The sequence below is a fragment of the Cetorhinus maximus genome, chromosome 16 (genome assembly GCF_964194155.1).
Source record: "Cetorhinus maximus chromosome 16, sCetMax3.hap1.1, whole genome shotgun sequence".
Lineage (NCBI taxonomy): Eukaryota > Metazoa > Chordata > Chondrichthyes > Lamniformes > Cetorhinidae > Cetorhinus > Cetorhinus maximus.
Window position 1 is genome coordinate 37409535 of NC_135894.1, and position 14184 is coordinate 37423718.

The 14184-nt window shown below is 42.3% G+C and overlaps 1 protein-coding gene across 1 annotated transcript in view; it reads right to left on the bottom strand.

Annotated features, from left to right (window-relative positions):
* Positions 1-232: 232 nt before the first annotated feature.
* The window catches only part of dpt (dermatopontin), a 34640-nt gene continuing 20688 nt past the window's right edge, over positions 233-14184 (bottom strand). The window contains exons 3-5 of the mRNA XM_078559680.1: positions 6744-6851; positions 1122-2181; positions 233-648 (exon numbers count right to left, since the gene is read on the bottom strand). Coding sequence (XP_078415806.1) covers positions 2115-2181; positions 6744-6851 — 175 coding nt within the window. The 3' untranslated portion in view covers positions 233-648; positions 1122-2114. The remainder of the gene's footprint in view (positions 649-1121; positions 2182-6743; positions 6852-14184) is intronic.

The following is a 14184-nucleotide window of genomic DNA, read 5'->3' on the forward strand; positions in this document are numbered from 1 at the left end:
TTTAATTTGCAAGTTGAACAACTAACTCTTTCATAAATGGTTGGCGACTGGTTGTCTATTCAAGCAGATGGATGTAATTACTTAGGAAAAATTTTAATTCAGAACCCGCCCCAGTAATGAAAGCATAGAGGGAAGATTATTGTAATAATGAATGGGTCATTGGGATGAGACCTCACATAACCTATCATAATTAATGTTCCCTTTCTGAGAAAAGAATAAATGTACACTGAGAAACAAATACCTTTAATTTTATTTAATTAAGCAGAATAAAGCAAACTTCAGAGAACTATAGGGTACATGTGAACTACAGCCAAGAATAGGTTTAACAAAATTGTAATCTTCTTCTTCACTTAAACATTCACTTAAATGAGAATACTGCATGAGTAACTATTATATATAAATATACATGCTGGCGGGTGCAAATAATTCAAGGAATGCATGTGGAATTAGCTGTTAACATCAAGCTGTGAATTCTAGAAGATCAGAATTAGAAATCTATTGGGTTTCTAATTTCCCATTAACCTCCACAGGCTGATGTGCAGCATGATCCCTCTAGAAGTGCACCCATACCCAAAGCCCTGGATTCCATTCCAGAATGCCAGTTCTAAGGACAGACTGGACAGAATCCTTACAGAAGCTTTCCCTTGACTTAAAGGGGGTAAGCACCATTCACAGCCCCCTCCATCAGAAATCTAGGATGTGAAAACCCGGCAAACCAGGTTCCGCCCCATTTTCTGTCCCTGCTCTGTAGTTCCATTGAGGTTCTGTCTTGACCCCAATTGTAATTTAAGGCCACTGAGTTTATTGAGCAAGGCTTGAGCCAACTATGCAAATCCTTTGATTAAAAATGCATTTGTGTTAAAAAAAAAGATACTAAATAAAGTATCCAACAAACTATAGGCTTTGCCAATGATGATATAATTCTTCCCACATTAAAAACTAGATTTTTTCTTATTCCTATAATTTTGGATGATATTGTGCAGCATGACATTAGTACAAGAAGTTTGTAGAAATTTCTTTGCCCATTATATTACAATAGATTTTAATTCAAGTTTTTAGGTTAACTGTCTTTAAAATCACTGGAGAGAAATTCCATACAACTGTGGTTATGGGTTCATCACTGATCACAGTTTTTGTGCCATCATATGCAGCCTACTTATGGCATGTGGACCTGCCCAGTTCCGAATGTTTGGACAGTCCGATTTAATGGGAAGATTATTGTTTCACTGAGGAGGTAAGCAGTCCTAGTCTACTCTAAACTGCAGTTTAAAGCAACAACAGTTTTCAGTGAGGTTATTCTTATACAATGTAAGATATGCAGTCTTCATGCATCCTTAGCAAAGCTGAGTATTCAAGGTCAAGGCTGAGTATTGTATATGTGTATTTGAGTATGCTTTGATGTATCTTTGGGGCAGTGAGGGGGGATGATAATGTTTCCATATCCTTTCCTCAGGAGATATCAAAACTTTGAAATGCACATAACATTGTTTAAAATCTAGAAAGATAACATTATTGAACAGATTACACTGGGTTTGCAGTTCAAGACCATTAATTGAATGGTTTCATGCAGGCAGTTTATTTCATAATAAATTTCTGGTTTCAGCAAGAAACTAATAACCACAATGACTTATTAAAGAAAACAAACTTTGACCCTTCAAATCAGTAAAATGGTAGATATCTATATATGAGGAGAGATACACTGTCTGGGCATAATGAATGTCAGAAAATTGGGTGGCTTGGAATGCACGTTTGTAAATCAACCTGGCCCATTTTTTTCATTTAAGTTAACAGAGAATTGGGTGGATTCCTTTACAGATGTATACTGCCTGATTCTGAAATATTCATTGTGCCCATCAATCCAGTGTGCCAGGAAAACCTCCCCTGTGTTTTCTAGTTAAAGGATGATCATGTTTGAACAACAATCATCACATGCCAACTATTTTCATACCAGAAATTACTTTATTTTATCATGGTACTTCTCATACATTCTGCACTTTGTATTTTAAAAAAACTATGTATAGTTTACAGAGCAGAAAAGATTATTTTTAACAGGAGACATCTCAGCTAAACATATCTTTGTTCTAGTGTCGGTTTCAAGGTTCAACTCGTGACTCCTACAGGTTGTCATAATCACAGTCATAATCTGTCATCCTGCAGATTACATATTTCCACTGACGGTCCCTGAAAATGATAAGTAAATAGTAAGCAGATGATGCTGCTTTATTAAAGGAAAAGAACATTTATGTATAACAGAAAAGAAAATAAGTGCACAAAATACTGGCTAAACATCAGTATGTCGGCCATTAATAGTTTAGGATCAATCAATTTAGTTTGCTCTCCCAACACAGTGAAGTGCCAGATTTATCTTAAGTTTACCTTTCCCAAATAGGACAGACTTAACCGAAAAAGAAGCCTGTTCAGTGCAGAACTGAAAACTGCTGAAGTCTCAACAATGTGTGGAATGGTGCTAAACAGGTATAAAACGAAAACTGACATGAACCAGTGCTGGTGCTGCACATACTAGTATCAAGTCTATCACCTACTGTAGTACTGTACAGAGAAATCACATATAAGCAACTGCAAGACTGTTGCAGTCCTAGCCCCTAAGTTCTAACTTCAGCCCTTAAGTTGTTCAACAGGCTGCAATGGGTCCAGTAGCCTAATTGAATGGTGTTGAGCTCCCCAATGGTCTAGAGGGTAAACACCAGTGCTGTATAGGTGTATTCAGACTATAAAGTCTCAGGTTCAATTCTTGGTCTATGCTGGGTTAACTGGAGAAGAAGGTGAGGTGCTATAGTTATCCCATATACCCCTTGATTAAAGAGGAGCAAGTGAGTCAGAGTTCTTGTTCCTAATTCATATTCAGTGTATGAAGGTCAGGTGAGAGTGGAATTGAGCACAACTTTAGTGCCCTCCTGGGTTAAATAACCTGCCAGCAGCCTCTGCTTAGAATCTTTCCTGCAGAATGTTCAGTTTGGCAAATGGGTCTGTGGACCCATTTCGCCACAAGTCAATGCATTCAGAATAGGGCAGATACACTGGGCCCAAAAAAGGATATCAGATTTGAACAGGCTAAGAGTTAAGTATTTGTTTCCTTCGACCTTCCTCCACCCCCCACACCACCACCAACCTCCCCATTTTCGGGCGCATGGTTGCAATTTGCAATTGGCCCACTCCTGGTCCCGTTGAGACTTGCAGCGCCCAAACTTCTTGCTGCCTTTTCATTTTCATGATTGTAGTATTCAGCCAAACACAACTTGCACTGCTGGTTGGCTGTCCCTTCCACAGGGGGTCTAGCAGCATGCATGACTACTTATATTCCAGATAACCTGCTTCTCTGTAAGGCAGCCTGCCCTTCTTAAAGGGGAGCTGCACCCATAGAAGAAAGCTGCTGCTTAATGTCTGTAATGGCTGCAGGTAGAAGCTGAATAAATGGAGCACCAGGGAAGAGAGAGGGCTCATGACGTGGTGCTGGAGGCTTTGGGCATAGAGGCCAAGAGGGGGAGTGAGGCCGTGTTTCCTTGGTGGGGCCAGAAGGCCTTCTAGGAGCACCCTCCAAAGGGAGTATTGGTGGCCCGAGGACCCAGCAGCAATGCCGCAAAATGTTCAATGACCTCATGTCTGTCATGGTCAGTGAATACACCTTCAAATGACATTGCATACCCACCTCACCACCAGCCACCAGCAGTCCCGAGCAGTCAGAACTCAAGCCTAACATTCAGGTACTGAACCTCATCTTCACTCACCTATCAATGTAGCCAGCTTCACAGCCACCTCTCACAATCTCTATACACCTCCAGTTAATCAGCTACAGCAGGTACATTATTCAAACACACTGTAACACAATCACTGACATTCTGCCCTCTCGCTTGCACAGAAAGTCACTCACAATCACTGAGAGAAGAGCAGAACTGACAGGCACTCCTACATCCCCTGAGGCTGATGGAGGAGGTGGTGCTCCGCATCTTGGAGCTGGCTGCAGCAGAGCCCGTTGCATCTGTTATTGTTGCCGAGATCATTAAGCATGATGACATGTTCCTGCTTTATGTCCCTTCTAAACTCCCACTTCACCCTGATCCTGTGATTCGGCATGAGCAAGCTGCAGATAGTGTGACCGTGGACCTCTTGCTTTCCATCCCAACCCAACTTCCCTCATGCCAACCTTCCCCCACTTCTGATTTTCTGCTTTCAACCACTGCAGCCTCAAAAAGAAGGGCACAGGCAACAACAGATGTCTGACGGAGAAGCACTGGCACTTGGTCTGACACTTGGAGCACAAGTGCAGCCACTGAGCGAAGTTTAGCGGGTAGTGTAGTGTCAGGATGAGCCACCAAACATGAGTGGGCTGCAGCCAGACCAAGGGGAAAGGAGAGTTTGTGTGCCAGTTCACCGGACGTCGAGATGCAAATGAGTTCTGTTACAGCGGATTCAGATGAGGACCTCAATGAAGCAGCACACAGGAGAATTCTGATGAACATGCACGTTGATTACTTGGTTCATTGGCAGGTCTGTCAGATAGCCTCTTGACAATGTCAAGGGTTATGCAAGAGTCCAGCTACAACATGGAGTAGGGCTTGGAATCCATCTTTCCAACATAGAATGGTCTCCATGCTAGCACTTGAAGATAGTGGCGCAGTGGTAATGTTGCTGGACTAGTAATCCAGAGGCCCAGGCTAATGTTGTGGGGACGTGGGTTCAAATCCCACCATGGCAGCTGGTGACATTTGAATTCAGTTAATAAATCTGGAATATAAAGTTAGCCTCAGGAATGATGACCATTACGATTGTCATAAAAACCCATCTGGTCCTTTAGGGAAGGAAATCTACTGGCCTTACCTGGTCTGGCCTATATGTGACTCCAGACCCACACCAATATGGTTGACTCTTAACTTCCCTTTGAATGACCTAGCAAGGTCAGTTCAAGGGCAATTAGGGATGGGCAACAAATGCTGGCCTCGCCACGATACCCACATCCCATGAAAAAATGTGTCCCAGCCAAGCATCTGATAGTCACTTTCTTTCGATCACATACCCACAAGACATTAATGGAGTGGCATCCCTTGCAGTTCCTGTACCTCTCCTGATTGAGGAGCCTGCAGAGTCACATGTGTGTGGTTGATGGTTCCCTGTACAATTGGAATACCACTAGCCTGGAAAAGCCATGCACCCGCCCATGCTGCTTGGTGAGAAAGAAAATGATGAACTCACCTCTCCTCACATATAGGGCTTCCACCATCCCTTGGATGCAGCAATGGATGTTGTACTGGGATATGTTCACAATGTCACCTGCTCATGTCTGGTCGTAGGTTTAGAGTGACGGTAACCTTGATGGCCACTGGCAGTGCGGCCCTTACCCTGGTGTGAAGCTGAAGCAGGTGCCACAGTCCTGTGACCACCTCCTTGGATGGATCTCAGGTGCTTCAGGCATAGTTCCTGGCTGAGGTGAAGGTGGGAGAAATGCTCCAGGAAAATACTCGTTGGGTAGGGCCTTTTGTGGAGGGCCTTCCTCCTTCTCCCTTGCTGCAGAGCGTCCCATTTCTGCAGCCTCTGCTCTATTTGCCCATCAGTGTTACGGACCTAGAGACACTGCAACTACAGCCCCCATACTTTTTGCATCTTTTGTGTGAACAAGACACCAAATCCTCCATTGCCCTCCCTCTATGGATGCAGCAACAAACCCTGCCAAATCCAGTGCCAAATCCAGTAATTCACCACAACACTTCCAAAACACTCCACAGTGCTTTCACAAACTTTGGTGACTGGCCCTTTACATACTGCTAGAGGGAGAGGGGGGGTGTCCCTTGCACAGATGAGCACAATGTTGAGTTGTAAGTGATTAGCACAGGCATTCACTGCACCTGCGTGGTTCACGTTTCAAAAATGTGCGACAAATCAGGTGGAATGACTGTCCCACATCGAAACCTTCCAGTGCACAGCACCTTTCTCTGCATGGGGTCCATACTGGAAGTAGCCAGAAGCACATTGCGACCATTTTCTGACATCAGAGCTTCCATAGCAACAGCACCAGTGGCATTACAGAGCCTAATTTTGCAGTTGGATAGTTTTTCGCCCTTCCTCTTCAGAAGGTAAGGGGGTAGAAACTCGCCTTGGTCGATGACACAGAATGGCTGTTATTTGATTGGATGCTGTTATACACAGTGCTGGATATTCAGTTCCATTGCAGCCAATGGGATTAAATATCAGGCGCTGTGTATAACAGGCAGCCGATCTGACACTGTTTGTTTTGCACCATCACCTGAAACATATTTCTACCCCAAGGGCAATGAGCTGGGGCATGGTTCCACAGCATATAGCACCATGCAGCAACCTTGTCGAAGTGATAAATTTTTTATCATGTATGAACCCAGACCATGAATGTCAGTTGCCTATCTTATCTTGGGGAGTCTAATCCTTACTTCTCCTGACCTTCAATCATGTTTATTTTCTGAATCCTATATAGTGACCAGGATTATGGATTTCGACTAATTTCCTCCTTTATTAGTTTACAAAATACTGACCGTTTGTAGCATCCCTGGTACCCCAAATGAAATCAGCTGATTCAGCATTGATGAGAAAAGGAACATGGGATGGTAGAATTTCTGCAGAGTTTTCCTATTTGCCGCCATAACTTTGGCAGAAGATCGGTAGGAAACAAGGCAACTGACATTGTTCCTCCAGGGTTTCTGTCAAAGTTACAGCAGGAGATCAGGAGAACATTTTCAGAAATATCTAATAATACCAACCTATGGACACCACTAAAGGTGGTAGAAGCGCCTCTGATGAAGTAGCCATAATACTGAAGCACTAAATGTCCCTCCTCTTGATATTGCTCAGGAACATCAGTTGTCAACCTTCAAAGCACACAAAGAAATAGGTTAGTCCAACAACAGCTAATATTTATATAAAGCCTTTAACATAATGAAACATTCTAAGGCACTCCACTGGAGCATTATAAAACAAGATATGACACTGAGCCACATTAGGAGATTTTAGGTCTGATGACCAAAAGTTTGGTCAAAGAGTAGATTTTAAGAAGTTTCTTAAAAGAGGCAAGCAAGGTAGTGAAGCAGAGAGGTGGAGGGAGGAAATTCCAGAGCTTGGGACCTAGGCACAGCCATCAAGGGTGGAGAAATAATGTTCAGGAATGCACAAGAGGCCAGAATTAGAGGAGCACAGGTCTTTTGGAGGTTTGTGGGGCTAGAGGAGATTACAGAGATAGGGATAGTCCAATGTAGAAAAAAATACAGGCAAGTGGATGCTGTCATGGAGAACCAAACAAAGCGAAAGAAAAGCCTCAGATTAGTGAAACATCTGATCCAAACTGTCAAGATCATAAAATGCAAACTTGAAGAAGTTGGCACTTTCCTGTATCTTAACCGCAAAGTGAAGTTTTAGCTCAGTTCCTAGTTTCACCTCACCACTAGGGAATAAAAAAAAAACATCTGGTCAGTGTGGTACCGATCAAAAGGGGACAATTTCAGATAGGTACAGATATGTCATTTTATTCAGCCCTCAGTTTTCTTGAGACGATATGTATATGAATATGATTATCTTTAGTCTGTTCGTTACTTCTGAAGGCATTTGCTAACTTTTGATACTGAAAAGATCTTTGTAATTTCAGTGTGCGGAAATTCTACACAACTATAATCAGTTTTTCCTATTTGAATATTTTATTTTAAAAATAGCTATTTAGTCTCACTATATGGAGAATAATGATTACATTGGAATGATTAGAAGGCAATAATCTAATTGATTATTCAGCTATTACAATTTGAGAATAAAACAAAACTGATTTATAAACATTACTACCATAAAATCACTCTATGAAGTTTTTGTTTTTTACAATATGTATGCACAGTCTGAAATTTTGATTATTTTTTTCATTTCTTTTGTTCTATTTTGTGCTGCAACAGCTTCCAGTGCAGATGTTGACAACCAGTGCACATATAAGGGCATCCATACATCAGTGGGGATGTGTCATTCAAGTGGAGGCTAGTACGCTTACTGAGATGAAGTGAGCTCCATGAGGGGGCAATTCAGGTTGGAGAAGTGGCATGGATTCCTGTAAACTCTAGTGATTGAAAAGGAATAGATCCCTGCATCTTACGCAGAGAACTGAAGTAACATTGCATATGGTTGAGTGGTGGATTGAGTAACAATCCCCTCCCAAAGACAGCTAGGGTCTGAATTTTCCAGGTGCATGCGGCAAACAGGTGGCAGAGATGTGCCATTCAAGGCATGGGTGTCTGCCAGCGTCATGTAAATGAAGTGCCCTCCCACTGACTCTGAAAAATCCTGCATGGCAGACTGCTTAAATAGGTTTGCTCTTAAGAATTATCACGGCCCAAAGGCAACAACTTGTCTTGGAATATGGCATGACAACTGATCAGTATTCATCCAAATAAGTGATTATTTCATTCTTCAGATACATGTTAAGGCATCAAAAGTGAGTGAATTGTTTCAAGAAGTCCAATCCAGTCTTCACAGACTAGGAATTGAACCTGGAATTTGTGTGGCTTGCTACACAATAGGGGCATTTTCTTTAGATATTTTAGGCACTAAAGAGTCTCCATGGTGGGATCTTGAGCTGTACTGGCAAGTTATCCCACGTTTAACACAAGATGTTATTTTGGTGACAGATTTTAAGTGCACACTTGGAGCGGACACCTAGGACTCTGGTAGCCTACCCTGTGTGAATTAAGAACAGCATATTGTGAAACTGTACAGCTACATAGTGCCGCATTTGTGTGGCGAGTGATGTGGGTGCTTGTGGTTGAGTGATACACATGGTTGTTGTATCAATTATTTAAAGTGAAATTTACCTTTTTGAAGTATCATTTGCCTGTTAATTCATTTTTAATTTGCATTGGCTCTGATTCATGTTAAAGCAAAGCCTACAAAAAGTGGAATCTTGTTGATAGTTTCTTCATTTGGGGGTCATTCAGTAAACTTGGTTATTTTGGTTTATGATTTCCCTGGGGAGCCTAATACCAGGGATTAAATCATAGTAATCAACAATTAGACCCAAAATTTCAAGCCAAAATCAACTTTTTAAACAGAAATGTCTCAACAGTACTGCACCCACCAAGCACCTGTTTTCACAATTTCCCTGAAATGACTCCAATGTATTTACTGAACCATCGAAGGATACTTTTTGCTCCAAAAGACTGTTTTGCATTCTCATTTTCAAAACTAAGATCAGTCTGTCTGACCTTGTGAACAAGAACACAGGCCGTATAGCTAACTGATAAAGACTATTTATTGCCACCAATGTGCGGATTTCTGATACTGAAAGACAGACCAGAAAACCTTCACTGTTCTGTTCAGTTTAACCTTTCTAATGGTAACAATATTTTCTAGCTTGTATCGTTTGGGATAAATAGTGAGACCAGCACATGTAAAATGGCGTTGTTTAGACACACTCAGAGGATGAAGCCACAGTGCCAGAGAGCCATCTTGCTTCTCAGCATTCACATTTTCAAACAAGCTCCTGGAACAAAAATAATCACTTTTTTATAAATCACAAAATAGGAGAGAGCTTTTTTACTTCATCAACCTGCTGATGAGATTACGAAAACACATGCTCTAAAACATTGAACTATGAGATTACAGCTTTGCTGGTGCTTATTAATTGAAGGAAGAAAACAAGCATGCTTGATTTTTTTCTTGTTAAAGAGGAATATCACTCCAAGTGATGGCATTATAACATGGGATGGCAGCATGCTCGCTCTTGGTGTCCTAGGGCTAAAATGAGGAATATTAGCCAGGGCTGTGTTCTCTCTTCCATCCCAATAGCCACCAGTAACAGGAACCCTGGTTGATTTTTACCCTGCCTCGTCTAAAGGTGTTGAAACTACTTATGGCAGCTCAATCACTGGTCCAGCTAAGAGAGGATCAAGCCTGGGCCATTTCAGAACGCTTCATTCACACTATGCATTTACCCACTAGTCAGGGGAGCTAATTCAGTCAATCAGCAAGGGGAATTGGGGCAACCAGTCACTTTCCAGGTTGCTAACCAACAATATTTACAGGAAGTGAATGGATACAACATGAGGAAAGCATTGTGCTCAGTTATGGTGTTCCTGCTCCATACAGACTGTGTCTAGACCAGATATGATCTCAGTTGCTGTAGCTTATCTATTAAGGTACTTTCTCACTGCTGGTCTCTGATCCATACCATCTTTCTCTTTTCGAGAGTGGGACAGTCATGAGCTCTGTATCTTTGGTTAAAAGTATGGGCTTGACTTGTTCTGTAAATTTCTTCCCTATTTCTAGCCCAACCATTGTCTTCTACTGTGATATTTGGGATTAATTTGTGGGGAAGGAAAGGAAATTGGGTTCTTAGCCTGCGGCCCATCAGAAGCTCACATGGGGTGAAACCATTCTGTAAAGGTGTAGAGCAAAAACTGAGCAGAACAAGTTCAAAGTTGTCATTCTTCCTTAGGACATCTTTTATAGTATGTACTCCTCTCTCAGCCTTTCCATTGGACTGAGAGTACTTCAGCCAACTCGTGACGTGGACAAATCTATATGGCGCTGCGAGGGATTGGAAACACTCATTGGTAAATTGTGGCCCATTGCCACATGTGGAAAACATCCTCCTCAAGGAGGTAATAATGGCCTCAGAGGTGAGGCCATGTAGCTATTGCACCTCTATCCAACGAGAATAATAGCCTAATACTATGGGAAATACTTTCCCTTTGAATTCAAACAAGGCCATGCCAAGATGTTTCCAAGGCCTGGATGGGAAGGAGGAGGGCCGAAGTGGCTCTTTCTGCTCCTGTCTATGAATAGCACAGTTGGAGACCATCTCTTCAATAGAGCATGAAATACCTGGCCACCTTACTGACTGCTGTGCCTTGACTCAATGCTTGGTAATACAATGATGTCCTCAGTGAATCTTCTGGAGGATTTCCAGGTGGAGATCTTGTGGTACTATCAATCGTTCATTGTGTACCAAGAGGTACTATGACGGTAATGTGGTGGCGTTGTTCAAAGTATTGCCTGAAGACAGGGTTGCTTGGAATATACTGTGGCCATTCATGCAGGCAGTATGTGAGAATCTGAATGCACTCTTCATCCTGCTATTCAGCCCCATGAAATTCTTGAAACTTCTGCTCCGTTGCTGACAAAAATTGTGTAGTTAAGGTCAGAAAGGCTTTAACTTCCTCAATGAGGATTTTATCTTCTTCTCCTGGGTAATTGGTGGGTATCTGTGAAAGAGTGCCAGCCATAGTCTGGTATTCACCCTGTACACACTCTGTAGTAGTGTCATAACGCATGAGCCTCAGTCGGAATCTTTGACTCCTGGGTGTCATCTTCATGATTTCTTTTGTGTTCAACAAGGTTACTAGCAGGCTATGGTAAGGTTCAATCTGAAATTATATGCCCAAAATGTAATTAGAGTATTTCTCACATGCCCAAGTCGCTGCGAGGGTTTCTTTTTCTATGACAGCATAGAGCTTTTCAGTCTTGGTTAAGGACCTGGATGCATAGTGGACAGGTCTTCTTGTTCCATCACTCTGGACCTGGAATAGCACTGCTCCCAGTCCTGTTGCAGATGCATCCGCTGCTACAATCATTGGACTTTCAGGATCGTAGAGGACTAGGACCTGTGAGGATGTTAACATCGTTTTGATTTCTTCAAATGATTGTTGCTGATGCTCAGTCCAGCAACACGCCAGGTCTTTTTACAACAGTTGTCTGAGGAGTTCATTTATCTGGGCTAAGTGAGGTAGGAATTTACCTAGTTGGTTGAACATACCCATAAACCTTTGTAATTTAGTAATATTCCTGGGAGTTGGGAATTCCTTTGTATCTTTTGTCTTCTGTGGGTCTGCACTGATTCCAGTTGCCTGCATAATATAACCCAGGAATGTTATCATTAGCCTAGAAAACTCACATTTGTCATTGAGTGTCAAATCAGTATCTTGCAGTGTAGGTAAGACTTCTTGGACCTGTTTGTCATGTTCTTCCCTCATTAAACCATGGATCAAAATATCAGTCCATGTGGCATATGATACCTTCCATGCCCTCTTGCATGTTGGACATTGTCCTTTGGAAAATTTCTGGGGTAAACATGGTGCCAAAGAGCAGACAGTTGTAACAGTACTGTCCAAAGGGTATTATGACAGTGGCTAGGAGTTTTGGCTCCTGGTCCAACAGTAACTGCCAGAACCCACTGTTGGCGTTGAGTTTGGCGAAGATTGTACTTTTCATGAGCTTAGCCAAATTCTCATCTACCGATGCCATAGGATGTATTTCCTATTCCAACACCTTTTTCTGGTGTGTCAAGACAACACAGATTCAGATGGAGCCATTTGGTTTTGGGACTGGTACCATACCAGAGCACCACCTGGTTGGTTTAGTGACTGGTGAATGACCCTTTATTGAAGGGTCACCTTTATCTCACTCCTGACTCTTTTTAGAAGTGGGTGTGCGACCTTCCTAGGCGTAGATAAATGGGTTTTGCATCTGTCTTGAGCATGGTGTGGTACAGTCTTCAATTTACCCAAGCCTTTCAAGATAGTGGGGAATTCCCTTCTAAATTAATTATCTTTTGTATTTGTTCATTGACTTCATCAACTTTAATGAGCAGTTTCAGAGTTATGTGGACTTTTCTGCATAACATATAATGTTTCTGAATTCTGTGTAACACAATGTTTCAGAAATTTCCTTATCTTTTGTACTTTGGTTGCATCAAGTTGATCTTTAACATTTAGCTTGATACCCCCTGGACCTTGGAGTTGAATAGAGGAAGGTGACAGTTATTTTGTTCGGCCATGAAACTCTGTCAGATAAAACTGAGACTACAGCTCCTGTATCCAATTTAAATTCAGTAGGGTGTCCATTGGCTTCAATGTTAGCACTCCAATATTGGCATTTATTTTCCTTTATTTCTCCTAGGAAGTTGATTTCCTGGTTGTCACGGTCTCGATTGTCTTGACTGGATGATCCTTTAACAGATTTCTCCTTCTGTCTTGCAAACACAAATTTCCTGGAACGGCAGGCCACTTTAAAATGGCCTATCTTGCCACACCCATGATACTGCACAGTTCAAGCAGGTCATTCTTCGCACCTGTGGACCTTCTTCCAGCCAAAGCGGGGACATTGAAAAATGGCATTTGGCGCCTTCTCAGGGAATGTCAATGGTTGCTGCCTTTCTATACTTTCAGTTTTATAATCCAGAAAATAAACAACTTCATCAGGCTGTTCCTGTGGGATTTCTGTCACATCTCTCACAAAGGCTCTATTCTGCCTGCTCTCCTTGACCTGTCTGGCCAGTTATGCAGCTTCACTTAAAGTTAAATCTTCCCGAGATTGTAAAACTGTCAGAGAGGTTTTCACCTAAAACACCTACGACTATTGTATCGCTGATCAAATCGTATTTTAATGTTCTGTACTCATAATTGCCAGCTAGATAGTGCAATTCATGATGAATGAGTCAATTCCTTCACCCTGTTTTTGGCAGTGTTGATTAAATTTTGACCTCTATGTCACAATATTTCTAAAGAGACTGAGGTATGAATCAAAGGCTCCGATGACATCCTCGTAGGAGGCTATTTCTTTGTTCACCCCTGGTGGGCCAGCACACCATCCGCGATGCTCCCGACATCATATAACAAAGTGCTAATTTGGTCATTGTTATATTTACTTGCATGACCTGAAGCTTTGCAGTACCAGGTGAAACACCTTCTCCAATTTTGCCATTTCTCAGCCTGTATGGGGCCATCTATGCTTTGGAACAATTCTGGCAGGGTTAAGCTAGTAGCCATTTCTCATCCTGGGTTGAGGTTCCCTTTTCCCGTGTTGCTTGTCTTGCTAGTTGCTGGGCTGACCTCAGGTTTTTCCTCTCCTGTGTGGTTGCTGAGTTAGCTCTGAGGTCCTTCGCCCGTTGCTCTATATTGCTGGATTTCTCTTCAGACTTCTCTCGCCTTTTTCTACTGTTTCATGAGGGATGAGGTCTTGCATCAAGAATTCAGGGAGTTAGGCAGTAGACTGAAAAGCAGGACCTCTCGGGTTGTAATCTCTGGATTACTCCCTATGCAACATGCTAGCGAGCACAGAAATAGGAGAATAGTGTAGATGAATACGTGGCTTAAGAGTTGGTGCAGGAGGGAGGGTTTTAGATTCCTGGATCACTGGGACAGTTTCTGGGAAAGGTGGGACCTGTACAAGCTGAAC